The 22,107-nt window shown below is 41.7% G+C and overlaps 1 protein-coding gene across 2 annotated transcripts in view; it reads left to right on the plus strand.

Moving 5' to 3' along the window:
- SORT1 (sortilin 1) overlaps nucleotides 1-16,123 on the plus strand; it is a 51,495-nt gene extending 35,372 nt beyond the window's left edge. For both annotated transcript variants that reach the window (XM_044443473.1, XM_044443481.1), the window contains exons 10-20: nucleotides 1,503-1,658; nucleotides 3,037-3,143; nucleotides 4,361-4,463; nucleotides 4,680-4,848; nucleotides 5,611-5,801; nucleotides 7,239-7,428; nucleotides 8,879-8,995; nucleotides 9,697-9,805; nucleotides 10,226-10,332; nucleotides 12,208-12,319; nucleotides 12,547-16,123. In XM_044443473.1, coding sequence (XP_044299408.1) covers nucleotides 1,503-1,658; nucleotides 3,037-3,143; nucleotides 4,361-4,463; nucleotides 4,680-4,848; nucleotides 5,611-5,801; nucleotides 7,239-7,428; nucleotides 8,879-8,995; nucleotides 9,697-9,805; nucleotides 10,226-10,332; nucleotides 12,208-12,319; nucleotides 12,547-12,561 — 1,376 coding nt within the window. In that variant the 3' untranslated portion in view covers nucleotides 12,562-16,123. The remainder of the gene's footprint in view (nucleotides 1-1,502; nucleotides 1,659-3,036; nucleotides 3,144-4,360; nucleotides 4,464-4,679; nucleotides 4,849-5,610; nucleotides 5,802-7,238; nucleotides 7,429-8,878; nucleotides 8,996-9,696; nucleotides 9,806-10,225; nucleotides 10,333-12,207; nucleotides 12,320-12,546) is intronic.
- Nucleotides 16,124-22,107: the final 5,984 nt, after the last annotated feature.

Here is a 22,107-nt window from a genome sequence, read left to right on the forward strand (position 1 = left end):
AGGGGTACTGGTTGACTGCAGGCTAAACATGAGTCAGCAGTGTGATGCGGTGGTCAAGAGGGCAAACGCCACCCTTGGTTGCATAGCCAGAAGTGTGGCTTGTAGATCGAGAGAGGTATTACTACCACTCTATATGACTCTGGTGCACCCACAACTGGAGTATTGTGTTCAGTTTTGGGCCCCTCATTACAGAAAGGATATAGCCAGGTTGGAGTCAGTGCAGCGTAGGGCCACAAGGTTGGTGGCCAGTTTGCAGGGGATGGGGTATGAGGAAAGACTGAGGGAACTGGGTCTCTTCAGCCTGGAGAAGGGAGACTCAGAGGGGATATGTTGGCGACATACAGGTATGTGAGGGGATGTCACATGGAGATCGGTAGAGATTTGTTCTCCCCTGCAGAGGAAGGCAGAACGCGCTCCAACAGAGCAAAGCTCAGGGAACCAAGGTTCCATTTAGATACCAGGAAGCACTTCCTGACAGTTAGGACCCCGAGGGTGTGGAATGGGCTTCCACGAGAGGTCGTTAAGGCCCCATCAGTGAGGGTGTTCAAAGATAGGCTGGACATGCACATGGTGGGCTTGTTGTGAGCGGGGCCGGCAGGAGCCAGGGGTCAGACTAGATGGCCCAGGAGACCCCTTCTGACTCACTCTGTTTCTATGTTTGTATGTTGGGACTGGATATTGGGGAGGCCAGGAGTAAGGATGCAGTATATGGCAGTGGTGACTCAGCCTGTCCTCCTCATTAGCAGGCACAAAAGACTTAGGCAGCCAAAATCAGCCATCAAAGTAATTTGCAGGGCAGGAAAAATGCAAAGGCAACCGTTGCTTCCATGCTTTTTCTATTTTGGATATACCTACGATCCTCAGATTCAGAAAGTTATGGGCAGCCGTTCTGGATCATGTTGCAAAGTGCCTTTTTATGTTTTTCAAGAGACCTTTGAGTATTTATAGTATTTCTTGCTGCTTGTTGCAGTTATGGGTGTTTAAAATGTTGTTTTATTAATGCTTACATTTTGTATTTTATTTACAAATGACTTGGCAATCTATTATGGAGGGAAGTGTATCAAATAATATTAACTCTGGAAATAACACACACTTTTAAAGTGTGGACCATCATAACCAGGACTGGAAAGTATTTGAATAATACAGTTTGTAAACTGACTGGCAGAACATGTTTGGATCATCTTTTTGGGAAGTCACTCATGGAGCCAGTTGTGTGCACAAGTACTGCTGATCTTTCTGGCTTTTCCTCCCTCCCCATCCCAGATGTCAAGCAAACTTACTGAGCCTGTTCATTGGTGTTCAGTATTCATTCATTTAGTTATTCATCCAGTTCATTGTTATTCAAGCTTCCCTGAAATGGGCATAGACGGTACATAGCCAGCTTTCTAGGCCTGATAATTTCTGATTTTAATAGTGCATATTGATAGTGCTAAATTGACAATTTCATCCTGTCAGTTTGTCAATCTGACTGTCCACCTTGCAACCTTGCATTTTTCTTGCAGATACTGGATATGGAACAATTTATACTTCTGATGATCAAGGCATCATATATTCTAAATCTCTAGAAAGGCATCTCTATACCACCACTGGAGGAGAGACAGACTTCACTAATGTGACCTCCTTGCGAGGCATCTATATCACTAGTGTGCTCTCAGAAGGTGAGTACTCAACTCTTGGCATAACACAGTGGCCACAAAGGGATAAGTGAGTGGCTGGAGAGAAATAAGATTCTGCTAAGAAGGTAGTTGAAACATAACTCTTCAGTGGAATGAAATGGAGGTATCTCTGGGTGTTAGAATTAATTGACATTTATATAACATGTAGGCTTCTTAGAATGAGCTTATTTGAATCTGTTTTTTCTCATAAGTATTTAGAATGAGGGAAGTATTTCTGTTGCCTTCACAGTGTCTCTAAGACACATTCACTTGTCCTGCAGTGCAGGTCCCAAATTTTGTTTTGATTGAACTCATAGAACAATCATCAGGATCTGTTCCTGTGGTTACAAGTGTTCATGCTGCATCCTTTGGAGCTATTTGGTCTTAGCCACAGGTTAGCTCATTTCATACTGCTGGAGTAAAGTGAAAAGGCCAAACAGACGCATACCCAGATGTGGGGCTGGCATTTCCACTCTTCCTATACTTGGGAATCACAAGTGACTTGTCAAAGCAGAAAATGGCACACCTACACAGGAATGACTCCCATTTCATGCTGGAAGAGTTGTCCCTGAGAGAAGGGATTACTATATGATGTTGTATCTTAAGTCATGTAAACTGGGAAGATCGGGCTGTCATTGCTTCCGCCCTCCTTTGCTGTGCAGGCAGGTGAATGGCTATTGCAGGCTTAGCTCCAGACACAAGAAGTGCATATTCATACAGTGTGTAAAGTCTCTGGGAGAAGTCTTGTGTGTCCATAGTCCCTGGGCTTAAACCATCTCTTTTGTGGAACCGTATATTTTCATTATTTGATTACTTTCAAATGCTTATGTAATTTCCTAAAATTTGGCCATGTGATTAAGTGTGCACCTTCCTAAATGGTTTGTGTGAGCACCTGGAAAGATCGAATCTGTTGCCTATGAAAATGGTAAAGTATTATTAGTATTTGTATTATTAATTTTATTTCTATACCTCCTTCTAGCCAAAGCTCTCTGGGCAATACACAATTTCTCAAAAATACAAAAATAGAAATGAAATAAAAATACAAATACAACAAGAACACAATATACAATTAGGGTATAAGTTCTTGACTTTAAATTGCTCAGTAGGATGTTCTTTATACTGTGACTTGAAAACTGTGCTTTATACTGTGGCATATTTCTCATTTAATTTGAGGAGTGTAACATTGCTCTTTGGCATTGAAAATGTCTTAGTTGGTTCTGTAAGCATTAAGATTGCTTCTGCAAGATGACATGTCACCCTGAATGCTTGAAACATCTTCTGGAAACAAAACAAAAAGACAGTTTTTTAATTTTGGAAGATATGTTATATGGAGTGTATTGCACAAAAGAAAAGATTTACTACTTTTTCTCCTTTTAATTAGATAATTTCATTCGGTCGGTAATTACCTTTGATCAAGGAGGGGAATGGGTACGCTTGAGAAAACCTGAAAATGCTGAGTGTGAGTCAACAGCTAAAAATAAGGAGAAGGTTTGTCTTTTTTTCAGTACTAGCATAAATTTTATGTAAGCTGTCCCGAGGCTATGCAATGGGATGGCATACAAAAATTCTAAATAAATAAATAAAATGCAGGAACTAAAGATTTATTGTTCTAGGCTATTTGTATGAAAGTATGTTTTACTGATTTTGAGGTTTCCTAGTAAATGTGTTTAAGGTTAGAATTAATGTTTAGGGCATGGTAGTATTTATTTATTTATTTGGAATTTTTGTATGCTGTCCCATTCACATAAGCCTCGGGACGGCTTCCAACATATAAATGTCTATACAAATACATACATATAAATCTGGAAACGTCCTGGCGCAATAATTTAAAACCAATAAATAAAATCAGCAAGTATTAAAATATCGTTTAAATAAAAAGATCTTTGCCTGGTGCCGAAAAACAAATAACGACTGCCCCAGGTGGACCTCTCTGGGGAGCGCATTCCATAAGTGGGGCACCACTGCAGAGAAAACCCTCCTCGGGGTACTCACCCTCCTAATATCTTTCACAAAGGGTTCCCGGAGAAGGGCCTCTGCCACCGATCTCAAGGGGTGGGAGGGCAAATATGGACGCAGGTGTTCCTTTAGATATCCAGGTCCCAAGCCGTTAAGGGCTTTATAGGTATAACCAGCACCTTGAATTGGGCCCGGGCTTCAATGAGGAGCCAGTACAGGGCAACTTATAGATTGATGTTGGATGCCAAGTTTTAAAAATTGCATTAAACTTATTCAAGTTCCTGTGGGCTTTGGAATTGCTCATTGGGAAACTAGATTTTGTAATAATGTCACTTCACCCTGCATAGCAGGGTAGTTCATAGAAGTTACAATAAAGATAAATCAGAGTATTTTGCAAGTTCCTGAATACACTGTTTATACTGAGTTGGACCTAATCTGTTCAAAAGACAGAAAGCCATTCACAATTCAGCTTCTTAAAAGAAGTGAACACTTGAGGGAATGGGCTTATGTATGGAGGGAGCTGCCTTGGGGCATACGGATTTTCTATTCTGAAGTGCTGCCTTGACCAATGAGGTTTTGAGGCTTAGGATCATTCTTCCATGGCTTTGCATCATTAGAGATCCTCCTCATTGGCTGATTTGTTGTCACTCGAGCATGCTGGCTACCACTGCTTTTAATGAGACTAAGTCTGCTATACTCCTGTCCTGAATGTGTCACCTTTTCTTATTTGCATTGTCTTATATTTACAGTGCAGCCTTCACATCCATGCATCCTACAGCATTTCTCAGAAAGTGAATGTACCAATGGGGCCTTTGTCTGAACCTAACGCTGTTGGAATTGTCATTGCTCATGGTAAGGAATTAAACTTTATACACATATAATGTGAAGTGATATAATGAGCAAGTACAGAAGCTTTCCTTGCAATCTTCCACTGACTTGATTGCGGGGGATGGGGGGATTGTCCTGTTTCTTAAAGGTGGATGCACTTTGGAAGGAATACATGTGCTTAGACCGTCATCAGAAAACTGCAATGTGCCTGCTTCTATGATCTTGGTCATTATGTTGCAGGAAGTGTGGGGGACACCATTTCAATAGTAAACCCAGATGTTTACATTTCGGATGATGGTGGCTACACCTGGGCACGAATGCTCAAAGGACCTCATCACTATGCCATCTTGGATTCTGGGGGCATCATCGTGGCTGTGGAGCAAACCCATCATCCTATCAATATGATTAAGTATGCAGAAGCTCATTTTTGCTTATTTTTGTATGGTGGGGAGGATATGAGAATTTCTGTTTCCTGAAAGGCACATCACCAGCTTTCACACTTCTAGTTCCCCGTAGGTCCCTCTTGTTCCAGATAAAGAGAGAAACTGGCTTGGTCTGAGTTTAGAATATGTGAAACATAGGGATGTTTTCAGGCAAGGCTTTTATCTTGCAGTCATCTTTCTTCATTGACAGAGTTTCACAAGGAGATCAGACTTTGTCTTTGATGTGTTGACCTTGATTGCTTTTTTTCTTTCTACAAAAAAAAAAAAAAAAAAATCTGTTCAGGAGGAAAAGTTGGAATAGCTGTGGAATGATTGGTAGCACTAAGAGTGTTCCAGCTTTTCCATGAAGTTATCGGTTTTAACAAAATATTCAGAAGTCCACTTTCTCTTCCTATGTGCCATGCTCTAGTCCAGAATAAACTGGGTTCCATTTGAGGCAAATGTTTCTGGAACTCTAGCTAGGAAGAAAACAGCTGGAAGAAGAGGGATTACATTTGCTTGTTTTGCTGCTATGGCATTCACCTTCTTCTGGTATTGCTTTACAGAGATGAAGTAGACCCAGTGTTTCTATCCACATGAAGTGACCCCTAGGCATGTAGTCTGACCTAGCATTCCCTTGACCTGTCTTGCATCCTTAGTTGTTTCAGGCAGCTGCTGAAGGCTTCACGAGGCTTTCTGGTAACTTTAAAGGACCCACAGTGATAATTCCTGATGATTATCTCTTTTAGGTTCTCAACAGATGAAGGACAGTGTTGGCATAGTTATGTTTTCAGTAAGGACCCTATTACTTTTACTGGCCTGGCATCAGAACCAGGAGCAAAATCAATGAACGTTAGTATCTGGGGATTTACAGAGAGCTTTCTGTCCCGCCAGTGGGTCTCATATACTATTGACTTCAATGATCTCCTCAAAAGGGACTGTGAGTAATCTTTCTTTTCTGGTAACAAAGAGAAATGTCTGCAGACTGCTTCCGTTCAAATTGACTTGACTGTATTTCTAAAATAGAATAGTATGATACAATAGTAACATATTGTACAACGGGGAGAACTGAATTGGGCTGGTCCTCCACTCCTCCCACCTGCCAGATGACATTGGGAGGCATGGGCACACGCTTGACATCATGGAGTGTCAAATGGAGCACTGGCCAGTGCTTTGTGCTTAACCCAAACCATGTTCTACCTAATGAAGGAAAGTGTAGCAAGGGCATAATGACTCCAACCAAAGCTGTTGCTGAAGCACTGCAATAGCATCTTCATCTAGGACTGCTTTACCACTGTTGCATACTCTCCAGTTCAGAAGGCATGGCATAAGGGAAGCAATCCAATCATTGATCAGAGATAAAAGGGATTATCGAAGATTAGTTTCTGTCCTCCTCCCTAATCTTCCAAGGGCCTTGTGGAGGGGGCAGAGAAGGGAATCTCCTAGTTATCTCAGATCAGTGTTTGAAGATAATAGGGATTCCCATCACAAGCCCCTAGTAGACTCCTGAGGGTGAGACTTGGGCATGGGGTGTGGCCTGTGGGAAGAGCCAAAGATTTTGCAGGCCAGATGGGAAGCATTCATGGACTGGGTTAGTCCTGTGGGCCACATTTTCCTGTGGGCCCACTGGATTAGTCCTGCAGGTTATTTTTTGAGTTGCATAAGAAACTACCTTGGTTGTTCCAGCCGCAATCAGATGGACATACATAACTTCTAAAATACTTAAATTTTTCATGAAAAAAAGAAGCAGCAGCCAGATAATTTTTCCAAGTTGAAGTAACGATTCAGAAAAGTTGTCCAATCTCCAGTACTCTTTTGCATCCTAAAAAGCCATTCTTTCCAGCCCATACCCTATAAAATGTACTCCCTTTTCCCTCCAGTCAGCAGCAGAGGAGAGGGAAGGATTTTTTCTTTTCCTTCCTGCTCTTTGTTGTTCTGACCTTGTGGGTAACATTAGGTTGTTGTTGCTGTTGTTGTTATACTGCATTTATATCCCACCCTTAACCTCTGTGAGGAACCCAGGGCAGCTTACACAGCTCCATTTTATCCTCATAACAACAATCATGTGAGGTAACCTGAGAGTGAGTGACTGAGTCAGAGTCTTGCCCAGTGATCTTCATGGCTGAGTGGGGACTAGAACCTGGGTCTCCCAGATCCCAAGTCCAACACTCTAACTATCAGGCTATACAGAACAATGATGTGTGAAGCACCACAGATTATGTATTTCACACAAGGGAAGAACTGCAAGGTAATTTTGGGTTCCAGGGAGGGCTCCATCTTGTGGGTGGATAAGTTTCCAGAAGAGCCTCAAAGGGGCCACCTGTTTTTAATAGCTTTTGACTGTCTCAGGAACCTCAGGTCATTATTCCCTTCTTAGGTGAGGAGAAGGATTATACAAAGTGGTTGGCTCACTCCAGTGATGCCAGTAATCCTGCAGATGGCTGCATACTAGGCTACAAGGAGGAATACCTACGACTTCGCAAGTCATCTGTCTGTCAGAATGGCCGTGACTACATAGTGACCAAGCAACCATCCGTTTGCATTTGCACATTAGATGACTTCCTTTGGTATGTTTGGGGAGTTCTTCCCACCTTTCTTCTCCATAGCAGCATTTTCAGCCTTCTGAAATGGCCTGCAGAGTGACCATAGCCATTTCCTTTTGAGCTTCCTTGAAATATTAAAGGGACGCTTTTGTGGCAGGTGCAACTGCAGTATGTGGCTCTATATACGTGAGTGAAGTATTTTATGAGAGTAGTCAAGTAATGTAAGTATTGGTCATCTAACTACAGTGGAATGAGAGGTTTCCCAGTAGAAATCCCTAATTTTGCACTCCAAATTTGATAGTTTAACTTTAAATCAACAAGGTACATGATGTCAGTCTTTTCCCTTTGGCAAACAAGTATGAAAGATTTTGTATTGGCAGATCTTCCACTGCAACTGATGTTCCATTGTGGGCATGCATGTCCGTGTGTGAACATCTGTACTATTTATCTGGGACCGAAGTGGCAACAATCCCCTGCTCTAGATTAAGTCACACAGAGTTGCATTCTTTCTCTGGGTTTAGAATAATTTTGGCAGGATTAGCCAGGGCCTGGGATGAAGGGAGAAAGACAGGATTGGGACCATAAATTCACAAAAGTACCTCAGGGACTGGGCTCCTAGAAAAGTACAAGAAACTACATTGTGGAATGGAGCAAAGGCTCCATACATAGTTTTCAAAAACTATGACCAAGACTGACCAAGACTTCCTGTACTGTAGTGCCTTTAATACAGGGGTAGACAACTTGTGTTTTGGCCTTCAATTCATTAACCCTAGCCAGTTTAGCCAATAGTGAGCAATGAAGAAGGTGTAAGCCAGAATATCTGGTTAGCCACAAGTTGCCTGCTTTTGTGATATTCAGGCCTTTCTCTGTATTGACTTTTTCTTGGAGAAGAGTATGGCTTAAGTGCTTGTAAGCTCTTAGATTTTGCTTATATCGACTATTTCTTTCCCAATTTTAAAGGCCCTCAAGAATAGTTGAGAGATATTTAGCTTCTAGCAGTGCAATCTTAGATGTGTCTATTCACACAGCAGTTTCTTTGAGTTGAATGGGGCATAATTCCAAGTAAATGGGTATAGAATTGCAGCCTAAAGAAAATAAATTGTAAAGTGAAAGAAGAAAATGGGGTAGGGGTGAAATGTAAGAAATCAGGTTGTAGTGTAGACATTAAGAAGCAAGACTATTTCCTTGGCAATCTGTTACAATGCAGGTGGTACCAAATACAAGCCCATGGCTCTGGCACGACCACTGTCCAAACTAGAAAATGTATTGCACTTCAAGGTTTTTTGAGTGTTAGTAAAGTGGAAAACAATGGACACACGCTTTCTCAAAGAACTGGCTTGGCTGCAGCTAATTCTCTTTATCTGTTTTTAGCTTCTTTCAGCCTCTTGGGTGCAGTGATAATAAATGTGAATTGATGCTCATGCCCTTTCTGAATTTAATGCCTCTTTTCCTCCTCTTCCACATTATCCTGCAGTGATTTTGGCTACTTCCGTCCAGAAAACCAGTCTGAATGTGTGGAGCAGCCAGAGCTGAAGGGTCACGACTTGGAGTTCTGTCTGTATGGGAAGCGAGAGCGGTTAAAGACAAAAGGGTAATTTTCTTGTAAGATTCTAGTCCATTGGCATTTGTATAAGTCTTGATATTCTAAGTTAGCCACAAAATACTGTTGGTATAAGATCTGCATATATTCCCCAGTCTCCTTCTCTTATTTCAGAAAAATAAATGCATATAAGAGTAAGCTATGTGTATTTATTTTTATAAAGTATATGTTGGCTTTTGGGAAAAGGATTATTTGCCAGTAAGCCATGGTTCTCTGTTAAATAATCTTCTTGTATCTGGAGAAGTAAAAAAAAAAACTTCAAGGAAACCTTCCCTCATATCTTACTGTTGTTACCATCACAGGTGTAAGCCCAGTGGAATAAGAAGTCTGGAGGTCTGTCACAGATTTAAGATAATTCATACAAGACATTTTGTGGAGCAGAGAAGCACTGCTGAAATATTTTGCGAGCCATAAATGTGAATATATTAAGTGTCTTTGAGCCTGAATGTTCTACTTTTTCCTTGGTCCCACTATAGTGCTATAGGCCCTGTATAAATACCCCTCTGGAATAATCCTAGTTTATTGGAGATGTTTGAAATCTCTGAGCTGATGAGAGGTTAGCCAGCCTGGCAACAATGAAGCCATTTTCTCTCATGATGGAGCATGAAGCAGCTAATCTGTGCTGGCTTGGAAAACAGTTGTTTGTGAAAGGAGCTTCCCAATAGCCTACTGAGACTTTTGTTGAATTCCAGATACCGAAAGATTCCTGGAGACAAATGCCTCGGTGGGGAGAATCCCAACCGTGAAGAGACTGATCTGAAAAAAAAATGTACAAGCAACTACTTGAGCCCAAGTCAGTTGGTAGGTTACAAAAATGAACAAATTTAGCCACTGTAATTGCAAGAACAATGCTGCACACTAATGATTAATGTTTAAGAAGTCAGTTTTTAAAAATTCTCTGCTAGTATTAACCTCAGCTATGTGCAGGCAGTGAGACGAATGAGCATTCCAAACTGGCTGCTGAAGATGTGATTAGCATTCTGAGCTAGGAAATCAGTGGCAGAGGCCTTTCCCTTTTCCACAATATGCAGTTTCATTCTGCCTCCCCAGATCTTTGCAGGGCGGTGTTCTCTGCTGCATTATGTCCAGGACCTAAAGGTTTCAAGAACCTGAAATAGGCTATGCAGGTCATTGTAGAAAGGGTTTAGTAACCGCAATGGTCCCGCCCTCTAATAATATGTCATATCAACTTAATCAATTCTTTCTCCTTTCTTTCTGCAGTCTGCCTCCTCAAACTCCACTCCAGTCATCCTGGCTGTAATAGGCTTGATGCTCATCACTGCTGTGGCTGGAGTAGTCATCATTAAGAAATATGTTTGTGGGGGAAGGTGAGACTTGTGGAGTGGGGCGGCACCTTCCGTTATGCAGGGCTGTAAAAGAATAGACTGTATACGCATTGCCCCTTTGTTACGCAGATGCTGCAGTAGTAGAGTTTGACTGAAATGTGCTGGTAGCAAAAGCATACTTCTATTTCCAGGAGAAGAAAAAATCTAGCCACAGTTCGCTGCAAGAGCATTTTGGCCTCCACAAGTTCCACATCTTTACCCATCTCATCTTGCTGAAACCCAGTGGTCTTAGAACAGATGAAAGTGCTTAATATATGATGGGATTGTCATGCACATTTTGACTGGGCTTATTTTAGTAGGTTCCATTACAACAATGCCTTGGTTCTCATTCTGGGTTCTGGAGTGGTAAACTGCCTGCCTCCTAAATATATCTAACATTGCCATGCTATCTGGGCAAAGAGAAGCATGTGGCAGCTACACGAGGTTTGTGAGATGGTCATGAGGGCCCATAAGTCACCCCATGGATTAGCCCCACCATGGGAAAGGAATCTTAGATGCTCCAGCGCTGGGGAAGGATGTGCATGCAGCCTGTAAATAACGAGAAAAGTAAAAAAAAATAAAGGGCTCTTCAAGAGCTTTGGTACTGTTGTGGGGGATTGTTCTCTGGTTTGTTGGAAGTAGTGGCCTCTGTAAACTCTTGCTGTGCGTTGCATAAGCTGAATTTTCATAGCAAATTGCAATAGGCTGTAAAGGCTCTGTGAGTAGTAATCCTCTTCCACTCTGAAGGATCATAGAATTGCAGATAACATGATAGCCCTCTTACTAAAGAATCCTGTTTCCTGCCAGGAAAGTATTACTTACCCTCTTCAGCAGCTGCAGCTATTGGTTCACAAGCTGAACAGGTTAAGCGTTGGTGGTGAGGTATTACATTGCAACACCACCATTTAAAAAGGGGGTTGATGAGTTGGGCAAATGGTACAGCTCTTTCCTGTTCCTGCATTACACCTTACTGGGAAGGAATTGCATAATTTACTCAATCCACATGGTTCCTTTTTGCAGTCTTGCCAGTATAGGATGGTATAATTAGAGTACCTAAATGTAGCTTCTGTGTCACAGTGGTAATAAAGAAATGAACCCTAAAGCTAGTTTAGGGAAAGAAGACCTCCTGGGAAGTGAAATTGGATGCTGGTTTGAGTGGAACTTTCCGAACAAGTCTTGCTTCTTTGTGATTCAAGTAGAACAAGTTTAGAATGTTTTTGTTTCTGCGAGAATATATTGATTGCCAGAACTCTAGTTCTTGTGTTCTAGGATGCACCTGCCTAAGCTGTGTGGCAGACCTATGATCCTAGAACACAAATCCCTGCCTAGTCAGTTGAGTGGTGAGGGTGTCAAACCCTTCCCAAATTTCTTCTCTTCATTCCTACTCCCTCTAAAATGCACTCTACCCAATTGTTCTTCCAGTTGAGCTTTGATATTGGAGCTAAATTCTATTTGGAGAAAATCAACTAGAGAAAGTGCTCTCTGGTCTGGTAGGAAGAGAAAAGGAAATTGTAAGCAGGAGGAAAATTCTGCAGCAACTCCCAATTACCACCTCTGCACTTTAAATTTCCTGCTCTTTATTTGTCAGGTTGTTTCAAATACAAGATTATTCCTCTATCGTGCTAAGAACCTCTAGATGCAAACTGATGAGCACTTATCTAGATTAACGCTTAGATTCAATTGCATCAGCTCAGTGAATGCCTTCACTTCCATGCTTTGCTTTTTAAAATGATTTGGGTTTTTTTAAATCATTTCTACCTTTATCTGGCATCTCTCTAAAAGGCTATAGCCTTTATCTTCACCTCTTTGTAGCTGCTTTGATCAGAGGTACAGTTGTCACAGGTAAAATTATTCCATTTGTGTTTATTATGCTGCTAGGTTTCTGGTTCACCGATATTCCGTCCTACAGCAGCATGCGGAAGCCAATGGCTTTGAAGGACTTGAAACACCAGAGGCCAGTAAAACTGGTTACCATGATGATTCTGATGAGGCAAGTGATTCTGACCAATGAGTGTGTATCGTTCTAGCAGTTTCTGTCAACTTAGACTGAAAAATGTGGATTTCCAATGTGTGATTTTTGACCTATGCCTGTTTGAAAATACCATGTTTCAGTGTGTTTTAACAGAATGCTTGGTTTACATCTGTTAGTCAAGAGAAAACTTGAGAAGAATCCTAATCCTGAAAACTAACAAGAGTTTTTTTTCTTCTTCTGCTCAGGATCTCCTGGAGTAATGATATTACAGATCTTGCTAGAACTGGATACATATGAGTTTGAATGCTGCTACAAAAAGGCGTGAATGCCGACAGTCCATTTTTCTCTCATCTTTGATGCCTTTTCCATGTCCAAGGGAATTCTGTGTTCCTCTTTCTTCAATAAAATTGTCTAAAACCAGCAAGACTGCAAGAACTGTGTTGCAGGGAGTAAGGGTAGGAGAGAAGACATTGCAGCTCTGCATGAGGAAGAAGGAAACGCTTCTTTTAAAATGTAACATTATTTTAATAAGATTTCTTTCCTGATCTTAAAAGAGAACTAAATAGAAATGTGAAAGCAACATTTCACTCCATATTAGCATTACTAGGTACAGAATATTATGCTGCTGGAAGAATGGCCCAAATTCCTAGGTAGGGGACGTGTTTGACTCAACACTGTGATGATACTGCTTTGACGCTCCTGCAGTGTGACCAGCACTTTTCCTAGCAAGCAGAGCATTATGATGCTGGAGCAGGAACTGGAGGAACTAACCAGCATCCCAAAGGGTTTTGTACTGAAATGGGGTTGCTTTTTGTTCTAACTAAAGTGTAATCAACTGGCTGGATGTGTGTTGTGCAAAGCAGAGATTATTCCAAGTCTCAAAGCAACTCTAAACTAAACTGTGAAATCAGCATGTATGCTGCCATAAATCTTATTTTTAGAAGGAAAGCAAAATCATCTGAGTGGGGAAGATGATTATTGTATAAATGGTAGGACTAAACATTACAGATCTTTTAAAAATAAGACTTGTTTAGAATGTTATGACCTCTTGAAGTAATAGAAATTAGGTGCTTTAGATCGGTTTCTTGAAGGAAAGCTTCATTACTTCACAGGCAGCACCATGATGTTGTTCAGTGTTTGTTTTTTGCTATGCATCTGTTTTCTTGAAAGCAATAGATCAATGGTTGGAGCCCCTGCTCCACTATGTGCATTTATCAGTTCCCTCAGTTATACTCTCCAGATGGAGTCATACTCTGTTTTCCAATGACACTTAGTTCACAGAATTGTGAAGTGAATTTTCACCAAGTGATTTAGAAATATATTGAACTCTATAGCTTAAAAGGAGATCTGCTAGGATGTGAATTGGCAATAGAAGCATCCTAATCTGATAACTGTTGCTGCAGGAATAGAAGGCTTCTTCCTGAGCAGAAGCCACAGAACAACAACATATTCAACCATTTGTGGCATAGCTGGCGTTTGATTTTCACTGCCAGTGGGGTGCATTCCTATGCCTATTCAGAAGGAGAAAAGTCCTACACGTTCTTGGATTCCCCAACTGGGGAACAGTGGGGCTTTTTTCTTTCCAAATGTGCATCGAATTGCACTCTAAAGGACTGAAGTGTTTGAAGAGGCAAGAGTGAACTGAATGACTCTCCGAATATTCATTTGTTTAGTGCTTCATAGAATTTTAGCTACCCAAATAAGCGATTTTCACAGGCACAAATGTGAAATACACTTTGAGTGACTGGTGGTATTACTACCCTTTCATTGAGGACCGCATTCACTAAAAGGTGTGGTTTTAAGTGTAATTTGGGACAAGTCCTCTTATAATAAGCATTGACGAATAAGCTCTGCTTCTTTTAGAATTGGACTTGGCCAACTAAGCTACTTTTGATCAAGAGCATGATCATGTCTGAACACCTGCCACCTCATCCCTACAAACCCCACCTTCAGTGGAAGCACCTGCAGCTTGCCTCACTCTGCTTCCCTTCTCCCAAGCTTATGTGACAGTGGAGCAGTGCAAGCAGGAAGTTCTCTGTGGGGGCTTTGGTAAGAGGCCATCCTCCCTTCCTGGTCCCTAGCATACTGCCATTGCATCCATTCTGGGTCCTGGGATCTGCAGAATGTTTTCCAAGGGAAGTGGTGCTTGGGATCAGGAGGTGCCAGAGTTGGAAATACAAAGTAGTGCATTGTAAACTGAATGACAATTGCTTCATAATGGAGGGAGTGGGTAGGATTGAACTTTCTTTGTAATGCAGGTGAACATCACAAAATGGGATGCTAATCCAAGTTTTGTCAACATCAGTAAATTCTGTTCTGATTTAACATCCTTCTCCTGCTGGCAAAAGTCCAGGGTTAGGGTTCTGGTTTGGTGAACTTGTTGACACTTGTCATCATTCACCGTGTCATGAAGCCAACATGTGAAGAAAAGAGTGAGCTTAATCTGTTTGAGGTTAGGCTGTCCCTGTGGACTTGTATCAAATCAATTTGTTAGATATGCAGAGGTTGTTGGGTACTTCCAAGTAGTTAAGATCATGCTGGTAAAGTCAACTTTTGCCTCCTTTTTCTTTGGAAGTAATAAAATGAAAGTAAGATACTTGGAAGCAAGATCCTGACCTGAGCTTTCTTTCTTTCACTTATTTTAGCTTTATTGTACTTTTGGATAAGGCCTTTATTTCAACCCTTGTACCCCTGCATAATATGAATACATCCCAAATGTACATTTATCCAGTATACATTTTTTGTTGTCTCTTGTTAAAGGGAGGTACTCCAGCAAATGATTGGAAGGAATGTCGATCCTCAGAAGAGGTTTGTTCTATTAAAAAGGATTTTCACTGATTATTTATCACTTTTAGGGCAGTATGGAAGCACACCTTACATGTAAATAAAAGCACACTGCACATGTTTACGGTGAATTAATGTTTGCTTAAATTCATGGTAACCAAACCTTGAATTAAAGGGAGCTAAATAATCCTGTGTCCCACAAAGATATTTCACAACTGTTGTTCTTTCTTTGAACTTTTTTGTGTGATGCACTCTGGTATGAAACCAAGTGCAAATTGCTCTATTGTGCATGCGATTCTTGAACGTCCATGTACTGGGCTGGGAATGTAGGAGAACCTGTATTTATGAAACAGATGAAGATCTCATCCACTGTGATGTGAACCTAATAGTCTGTCTACTGGCTCTTCGCATTACATGTCCAACTGGCCATATGTATTAAAGCATTTTTTCAAGGCAGGTGGGAGAAGAATATCATTAGGTACTCTCAAGGAGACCTGTGTCTTGTTAACTGCCCACTTTCTATTGTCCCCTCTTAAGCAAGCGACCTTGAAGTACATTGGCTGATGCAGTGACACTAATCCAAGTAACCTGAAACTTACCCAATAAACAAACCGGGTCTGGTGGCCAACACACACATGGGGCCCTAGGCAACAGTAGCTTTCCCTTCCATAGTATTGAATACATAGATCACATTACATCTGTTTCACTGCTGCCCAAGCAACAAAGCAGCCATAGAGATGTTGCCATTGCATGTGCTTTGAAGCATTATTGTCTTCCTGACTTGTCAAACCAGAATGGAAAAAGACTCCATACCGTGTGCATAATTGCTGTAGAATAAGAAAAAGCCATAGCTGATATACTTCTGTACATAGAATTTCTTAAGATGTACTGTCTGAGGCAAGCTGCAGAAGAAAAAGGAAGGAACTATATATAGAGTTTGTAAATAAGCCTGGCTATATTATAAATTTGTACTGGTATTTTTCTGTATATTTGCAATATTGAGGTTAGAAATAAAAACAAAAATGGGCTTTTATTGAACATTTTATGTTGTCTACCTTTACTCTTGTGAGCATGAAACCTCTGATAGGACAGTGTTTCTCAGTTTATGATTTGCAGAGCAGAACACAAGGATAAAGATAAACATGGCCTCATTTAGGATGCCATGCTGTGCCTATTTGGACAGAAAAAGGCCTACAGCTCCCTAGATGCCTGAGCCAGCATGGCAGGCCCACATGCTAGGATTGTAGGCCATTTTCTGCCTAAATAGGCATAGCATTGTGTGTGAAGTGACTTTTTTCAGGCCTGTTGCTTGATGCACTGGGTAAAGATAAGGAATAGCCTAACTGCATTTACCTGTAATTTTTAGTTCAGGCTTTTATTTCCATGGGCATTGAAGGGGAAGTATGAGGTGGCAGAAACAGATTTGTCTGCCATCTTACATTTTGATGTTCCTTTGCTCTGTGCTAGAGTCATGTTTTCCCTGTGAACAGGCTGTGGAACTGTCCCTGTATTGCAGTTGTTCAGTTCCTTATCTTTGCTTCATGAACGAGATTTCATTAAGGCCTGTGAAATGGGGAAAAACTTTCTATTCAGCTGTTTCGAGCAAAAACAATTCACAAGGAAGGACCAGTAAGGTTTGCTGGAGACTTCCAGCCTTTCTACATGAGGTAAAAATACGTAAGTTATTGAGCTCACGATGCCACATGGGTTGCAGATGGTTTACACAACCTCAACCATCTGTGCATTTCCACTGTACCATAAAGCCACCCAATGGTTGTGTAATGAAACACAAGGGCAGTGAAAGGAGCACCCAGAGAAGAAAAGTATTAAAGGAACCAATTTAATTCCACAAAGAATTTGGAAGCAGAAGCCTCAGTAAAGTGGTAGTTTAAAAGTCTCATGTAAAAAAAGCTGTAGGTAATGACTGATGTAATCCACGCCCCACATGGTTTATATTACCAAGCAATAGCTAGTCACTGTCTGAATAACTCCATGAATGAACTCTTGAGAGGTCTACAGTGGTGTACTGAAGAGGGAAAGCAGAGGAGCACAGGGATGATGATATCTGGCAGCAGAGTAATTTACAGACAATTGACACCAGTCCTGCTCTGGCAACGAATGAACTGATAACAAGGCTTTTAAGTTTTTTAGTGCTTGCCACAGATTCCCACAGGAAGCTAGACTGAGGAAAATAAGCAAATGGATGCTTCTTATCTGAAATTCCTGCTACACTCTAAGATGAACTTGGACAAGTTCCACAGGCCAGTTTTCCTTCAGGAACGTACCAGGAGGTGCATTGCATTGTTATGATGGGAAAACCATACACCCATTTCCCTTTAAAATAAGACATAGTGCTTGTGTCAAAACAAAATGGCACTCCTTGGACACTCCTGAGAGAAAATCAGCTTCAAATCCAAAAACATGCTCTGCATGTGCCTATTTTAAGGAGAAATTGGCATACTCTTACCTGGCACTCCAGCACCAAATTTTGGTGGAAACTCAAGTAGCAGGGCTCTGGGGCTGCCCAACCCTGTCCTGGGAGCCTAAGCAGCAGCACTTTATGAGATTCCATTTCTAGTAAAACGTTGGAAGTTGAAATTCAAAGCTGAGTTCACATGATCCTAGGGAAAGAAGCCACAGTAGTTTCTTTTTTCCACCTCATGCTGCGCAATTTCCCTCCTTACCCGCACAGCATGCAGCTTTCTGTGTCATTTACACTCAGCAAGTTGTGCGCTAGAGTGGAGGAGACATTGAAACCACGCCAGAAACCTGCAACAAGACATGGATTCTGGGTTGGTTTCAAGGCCACCCCTGCTGCACATCTTGCTGGGTTCAGACAACAAGGGTAATTTTGGCTTCAGTGCACATAAGGCACCTGCCATGTTAAAGCAGGTCTGGAACTGGCCTGAGCTTGGAGGTGAGACCACCTGAGAGCTGCATGTAGCCACCTTGAGTGGGAGAAAGGTGAGATATAATAAACACATACAGAATTAACACCCAGTGCATTCAGGAATGGAAAAAACAACTGTGCCTTCTCTTTCTATTAGTCATGCAAACTTGGTCAATGTATTTAAAAAGCTGGACCTCAGTAGTTAGAAGCAAGTGCTACTAAATTCAGTAAAGTGCTACTAAATTCATCTTTTCCCAAGGAGAAGATAGGATAGCATTCACTGGTGTTGGTGTAATGAAGTTTACCGCCCCCTCCAGCCCCCTGAAAATGCTCCACTGGAGACATGCCACGTGGGGTGAACTGTGGGGGAGGAGGGATCCTCAGAAATGGAATGGAGTGACTTTCCATGAGCAGAGTCCTTCCTCTTACTCAAGTCAGCTTTTGGGTGGCCCTGTGTGCTGTGTACATACTACATACTTTGTAGTATGTTTTTATTTAAATAAAAAATTTCAACCTAAAAAAAAAAAAAAAAAATTTCAACCTATGTGCTGTGAAATTAATTGCAAGTTTTGCTTGCAATTATTTTATATCCTGCCTTTTTTCCTTTCAAGGAACTCAAGGTGGCTCACATAATTCTCCTCCTCTTCCTGTCTTAGCCTCACATCAATAACCCTATGAGTACATTAGGCTGGGAGTTTGTGTCTGCCCCAAAGTCCCCCAGTCAGTTTCATGGCTGAGCAAGGAGTAAGAAGCCAGATCTCTGAAGTGCCAGTCCATACTCTGAACCGCTACATCACACTGGCTCTCAGATCTGCAAACAAATGTATCTGTCATTTTTGTTTGAGATGTCTGTGTTGTATAACAACATTTTTGCTTCTGAGCTTGAGTATGAGATTGGCAACATACTCTCTTTAGGAGCATGGAGATGAGGTCTCTTATGCGCAGTTCTTTTACTGCAAATACATTAGTGCTTCTACACTGAAACCCAAGAAACGCATCTGGCAGTTCCTGTGACAGTGCTACTTAGAATCCAACTTCTAGAATATTGTAAGGATGACTGCCAATCAATAACAGGCAAAAGTTTCATTCCAAGTTAGCTTGGAACATTCATGAGGCCCCAGAAAAGACTTGTATCTTTCCTCAGGGTGTCTTTTTCACATCTAGCACAGACAATGTTGAACTACTGGGATCAGAAGCTAATGAACTCATCCAAAATAAGCACCATGAAGGCATAAGGTATCTGTCTATTGTCCAGACACTAACCTGGAGTTGCACTATCCTTGCAGTTGATATGCTAAGAATGTGCTGGTACAATGAGTCTTGGTGCTGAAGGAAACATTAAGTGGTAAAGTGGAATGTAGAAATACGTAGCACTGTTTCTCCACTGAGGACTGAAAAAACTAGAGAAAAAAAGTTGCACTATCTGAAGACAAAATATCTTGGGATAGTACAGAACTCCTGAGCACTTTCCCTGCTAGTCCAGGTTTCTAGATGTTTGTGTAACAATAGACAGGGGTAGACCTTATGCATTCCTGGGATTCCTTCGAAGAAAGGCAAGATATAAATGGAATTAAAGAATGGACAGGGGAGATTTCAGCCCCTCAACAGCTGCCACTTCTCCCTTTCAAATTATGAGCTCCTCCAGGCAGGGCTTTTTATTGTGTGCTTGTCATTCCTCACTTACAGTTGTCTAAAGGCACATTTGGTGATGTCAGCAGTGGACCCTCCAATTTAACTGCTGTTTTAAAAGAACACTTTCTGGGAGGATTTTGGATGGTGCAATATCTGGTATTTCAGAGCATTGCAAAAGGAAGCTCAAGTCCTTGACAGTGTGGTCACCTTATTCCTCTATACCAGGGGCCTCAAACTCAACTTACCTGGGGGCCGCTGGAAGTAGAGTCTGGGTGAGGCTGGGCTGCATCAAGTGGTGGTGGTGGGCCGCTCATCCTGCGTCGCTCCCAGAGGCCGGCCCGGGCGCCCCCGGCGCTTTGAAGGCCGCAGGGCCTCTCCCCTGTGCCCTGCCCATCCCGGCAATTGGCCCGCGGGCCGCGAGTTTGAGACCCCTGCTCTATACTGCAGTGCCATCTAGAGATTATGTGACAGAAAGTATTGAAAGGCAGGAACAGAGAACAACTTCTTGATCTTCATTCAACCATGAAATCTGAAGTCTAACAGTGAGTCAAAGAGCCTCATCCAGAAAACCTCTATGTCTCCCTTAGGTTTTCTGCTTCCATTCTTAGGATCAAGCCACACGCCCACCCCACTTTTGGTTCTAGCATGTTACATTACTGTTGTCCGTGCCTCACTTCCTTATCTCTGGTTGTTTTTTCCTACTGGTGGTGTATTTGCAAAACATGTTTTCACATATTCTTCCTGAAATGGCAGTGTTTGAATCTTTGACCTCTCTTTTACCCTCCCAAAGAGAGTGAATGACACAAGTTTGCATACTTGATTGGGAAAGGTTGGCATAACAAGTTTACGCTTGCGTATCACATGCAGTGGGCACAGGGGAGAAGCAAATGGAGGTGAGCCATGAAGACACTGGAGAGAGAGAGAGAGTTTTGTTAGCATCTGTGTAGTGGTACAAACAAGCTGGGTCATATTGAGAACTGTACCTAGGGGGGAAATGTCTGTGCTTGGTCTACTAAAAGGCTTCTCTACATGAATCTTAACCCACCACTTTACTGAGGCTTCTGCTTCTAGATCCTTTGGGGGATTAAGATGGACTCCTTTACATGTTGGTTTGCTTGCTTGCTTACTAGCCTATTTCTTTCTCTGTGTTTCTATATGTTCTGTTACCCAACAATGAAGTAGAACAAGGCATGGTGGAGTTTCAAAAACACATGAGCATCTGTGGTTCATTCCACCATTTTCATATAATCCTACACTCTCCTTGCTCTTAAAAAATGTCATGGAAATGCTTGGGAAAATGTAGCTCAGTGGCAGAACACATGTCTGGCATTTAGAAGGTCTCTGGTTGAATCTCAGAGCTCTCAAAGAAGAGTTGAGAAAGACATCGGTCTAAAATCCTGGAAAGCTGTCAATGTAGACAATATCCTAGGAGGTACACCAGCCTCCTCCTTATTCTAAGGCAGCTTCTTAGGTCCACACATGTTTCTTTAGGGAGTGGTGTCAAGACCTTGAGGCCCATCACAAGCATTTCCACAACTGTAGCTGTCGGAGGTAATGTTCCAGCAGGTCTTCCTCGCTTCCACTGGGCTTCAGAGATGCCTCACAAGGACTGCTTGTATGGAAGGAAAGGCAGTAGATCTTCGGAGCTTTGAAGACCAGTGAAATGCACATCAACTTCAGTTGAGAGCAGGAGTTTGGGGAGAGGTTTCTCTAACAGGAATTGGAGGCGTCTATGGAAGAGAGTTGCTGTCACCCACAGATCTAGATAACTGGGTCGCCTGTGTCACTGGAGCTTGTCAACATATACCTGAGAGATAATGGGGTATAGCACTGTTTACTTCACAAAAAATTTCTCATTAACAAATGTGAAAACATCACTATGTAGTGGCTTTTGCTCTGTCTTTGCACACATGCACTTGTGTGCATGCACATCCCCCCTCCCCCATGTCTTCTTGTTGCTCAGGAAATAAATACCACAAATAATTAGTGTGCAGGCTAACATGATATGTATTGCATATGCTGCCCTGTGTTCCTTGTAGGAAAGGTAGGAAACAAATTTAATAGCTGTATAATTACAGCACTCAAAGCACAAGTGATTTGTATCAAATGGAATGAGGGTTTGCCATTTTTTTAAAATTCAGTGTTAGGTTCTTTCTGTTCAGCCAGCCAATGAGCTCCTCATTATTGCATGGACCTGGCTTTTGATAATCCAGCTTCTAAGAAGAGGAAGCACTAATCCAGCTTCTAAGAAGAGTATCTGGAACCAATGCAATAGAAATTATTTGTCTACAACTGCAGGTTTAAAACTGTAAATATGAACATTTCCTTAGCAAAGGATATTAGCTATACTGATTTTCTGTATTTTGAGTAGCATTGCCTTTGACAGAATGGTACTGGGATAAATCTCTTGGTTAAGATATATCCTGAAAAGCTAGTGAATTTAAAGACCAAAAAAATCAGGTAAGTAGAAAGCTGGTAACATATGTATCACCGAGGTCAT

This window comes from Varanus komodoensis, unplaced genomic scaffold (genome assembly GCF_004798865.1).
Source record: "Varanus komodoensis strain SLA01 unplaced genomic scaffold, ASM479886v1 scaffold1, whole genome shotgun sequence".
NCBI lineage: Eukaryota > Metazoa > Chordata > Lepidosauria > Squamata > Varanidae > Varanus > Varanus komodoensis.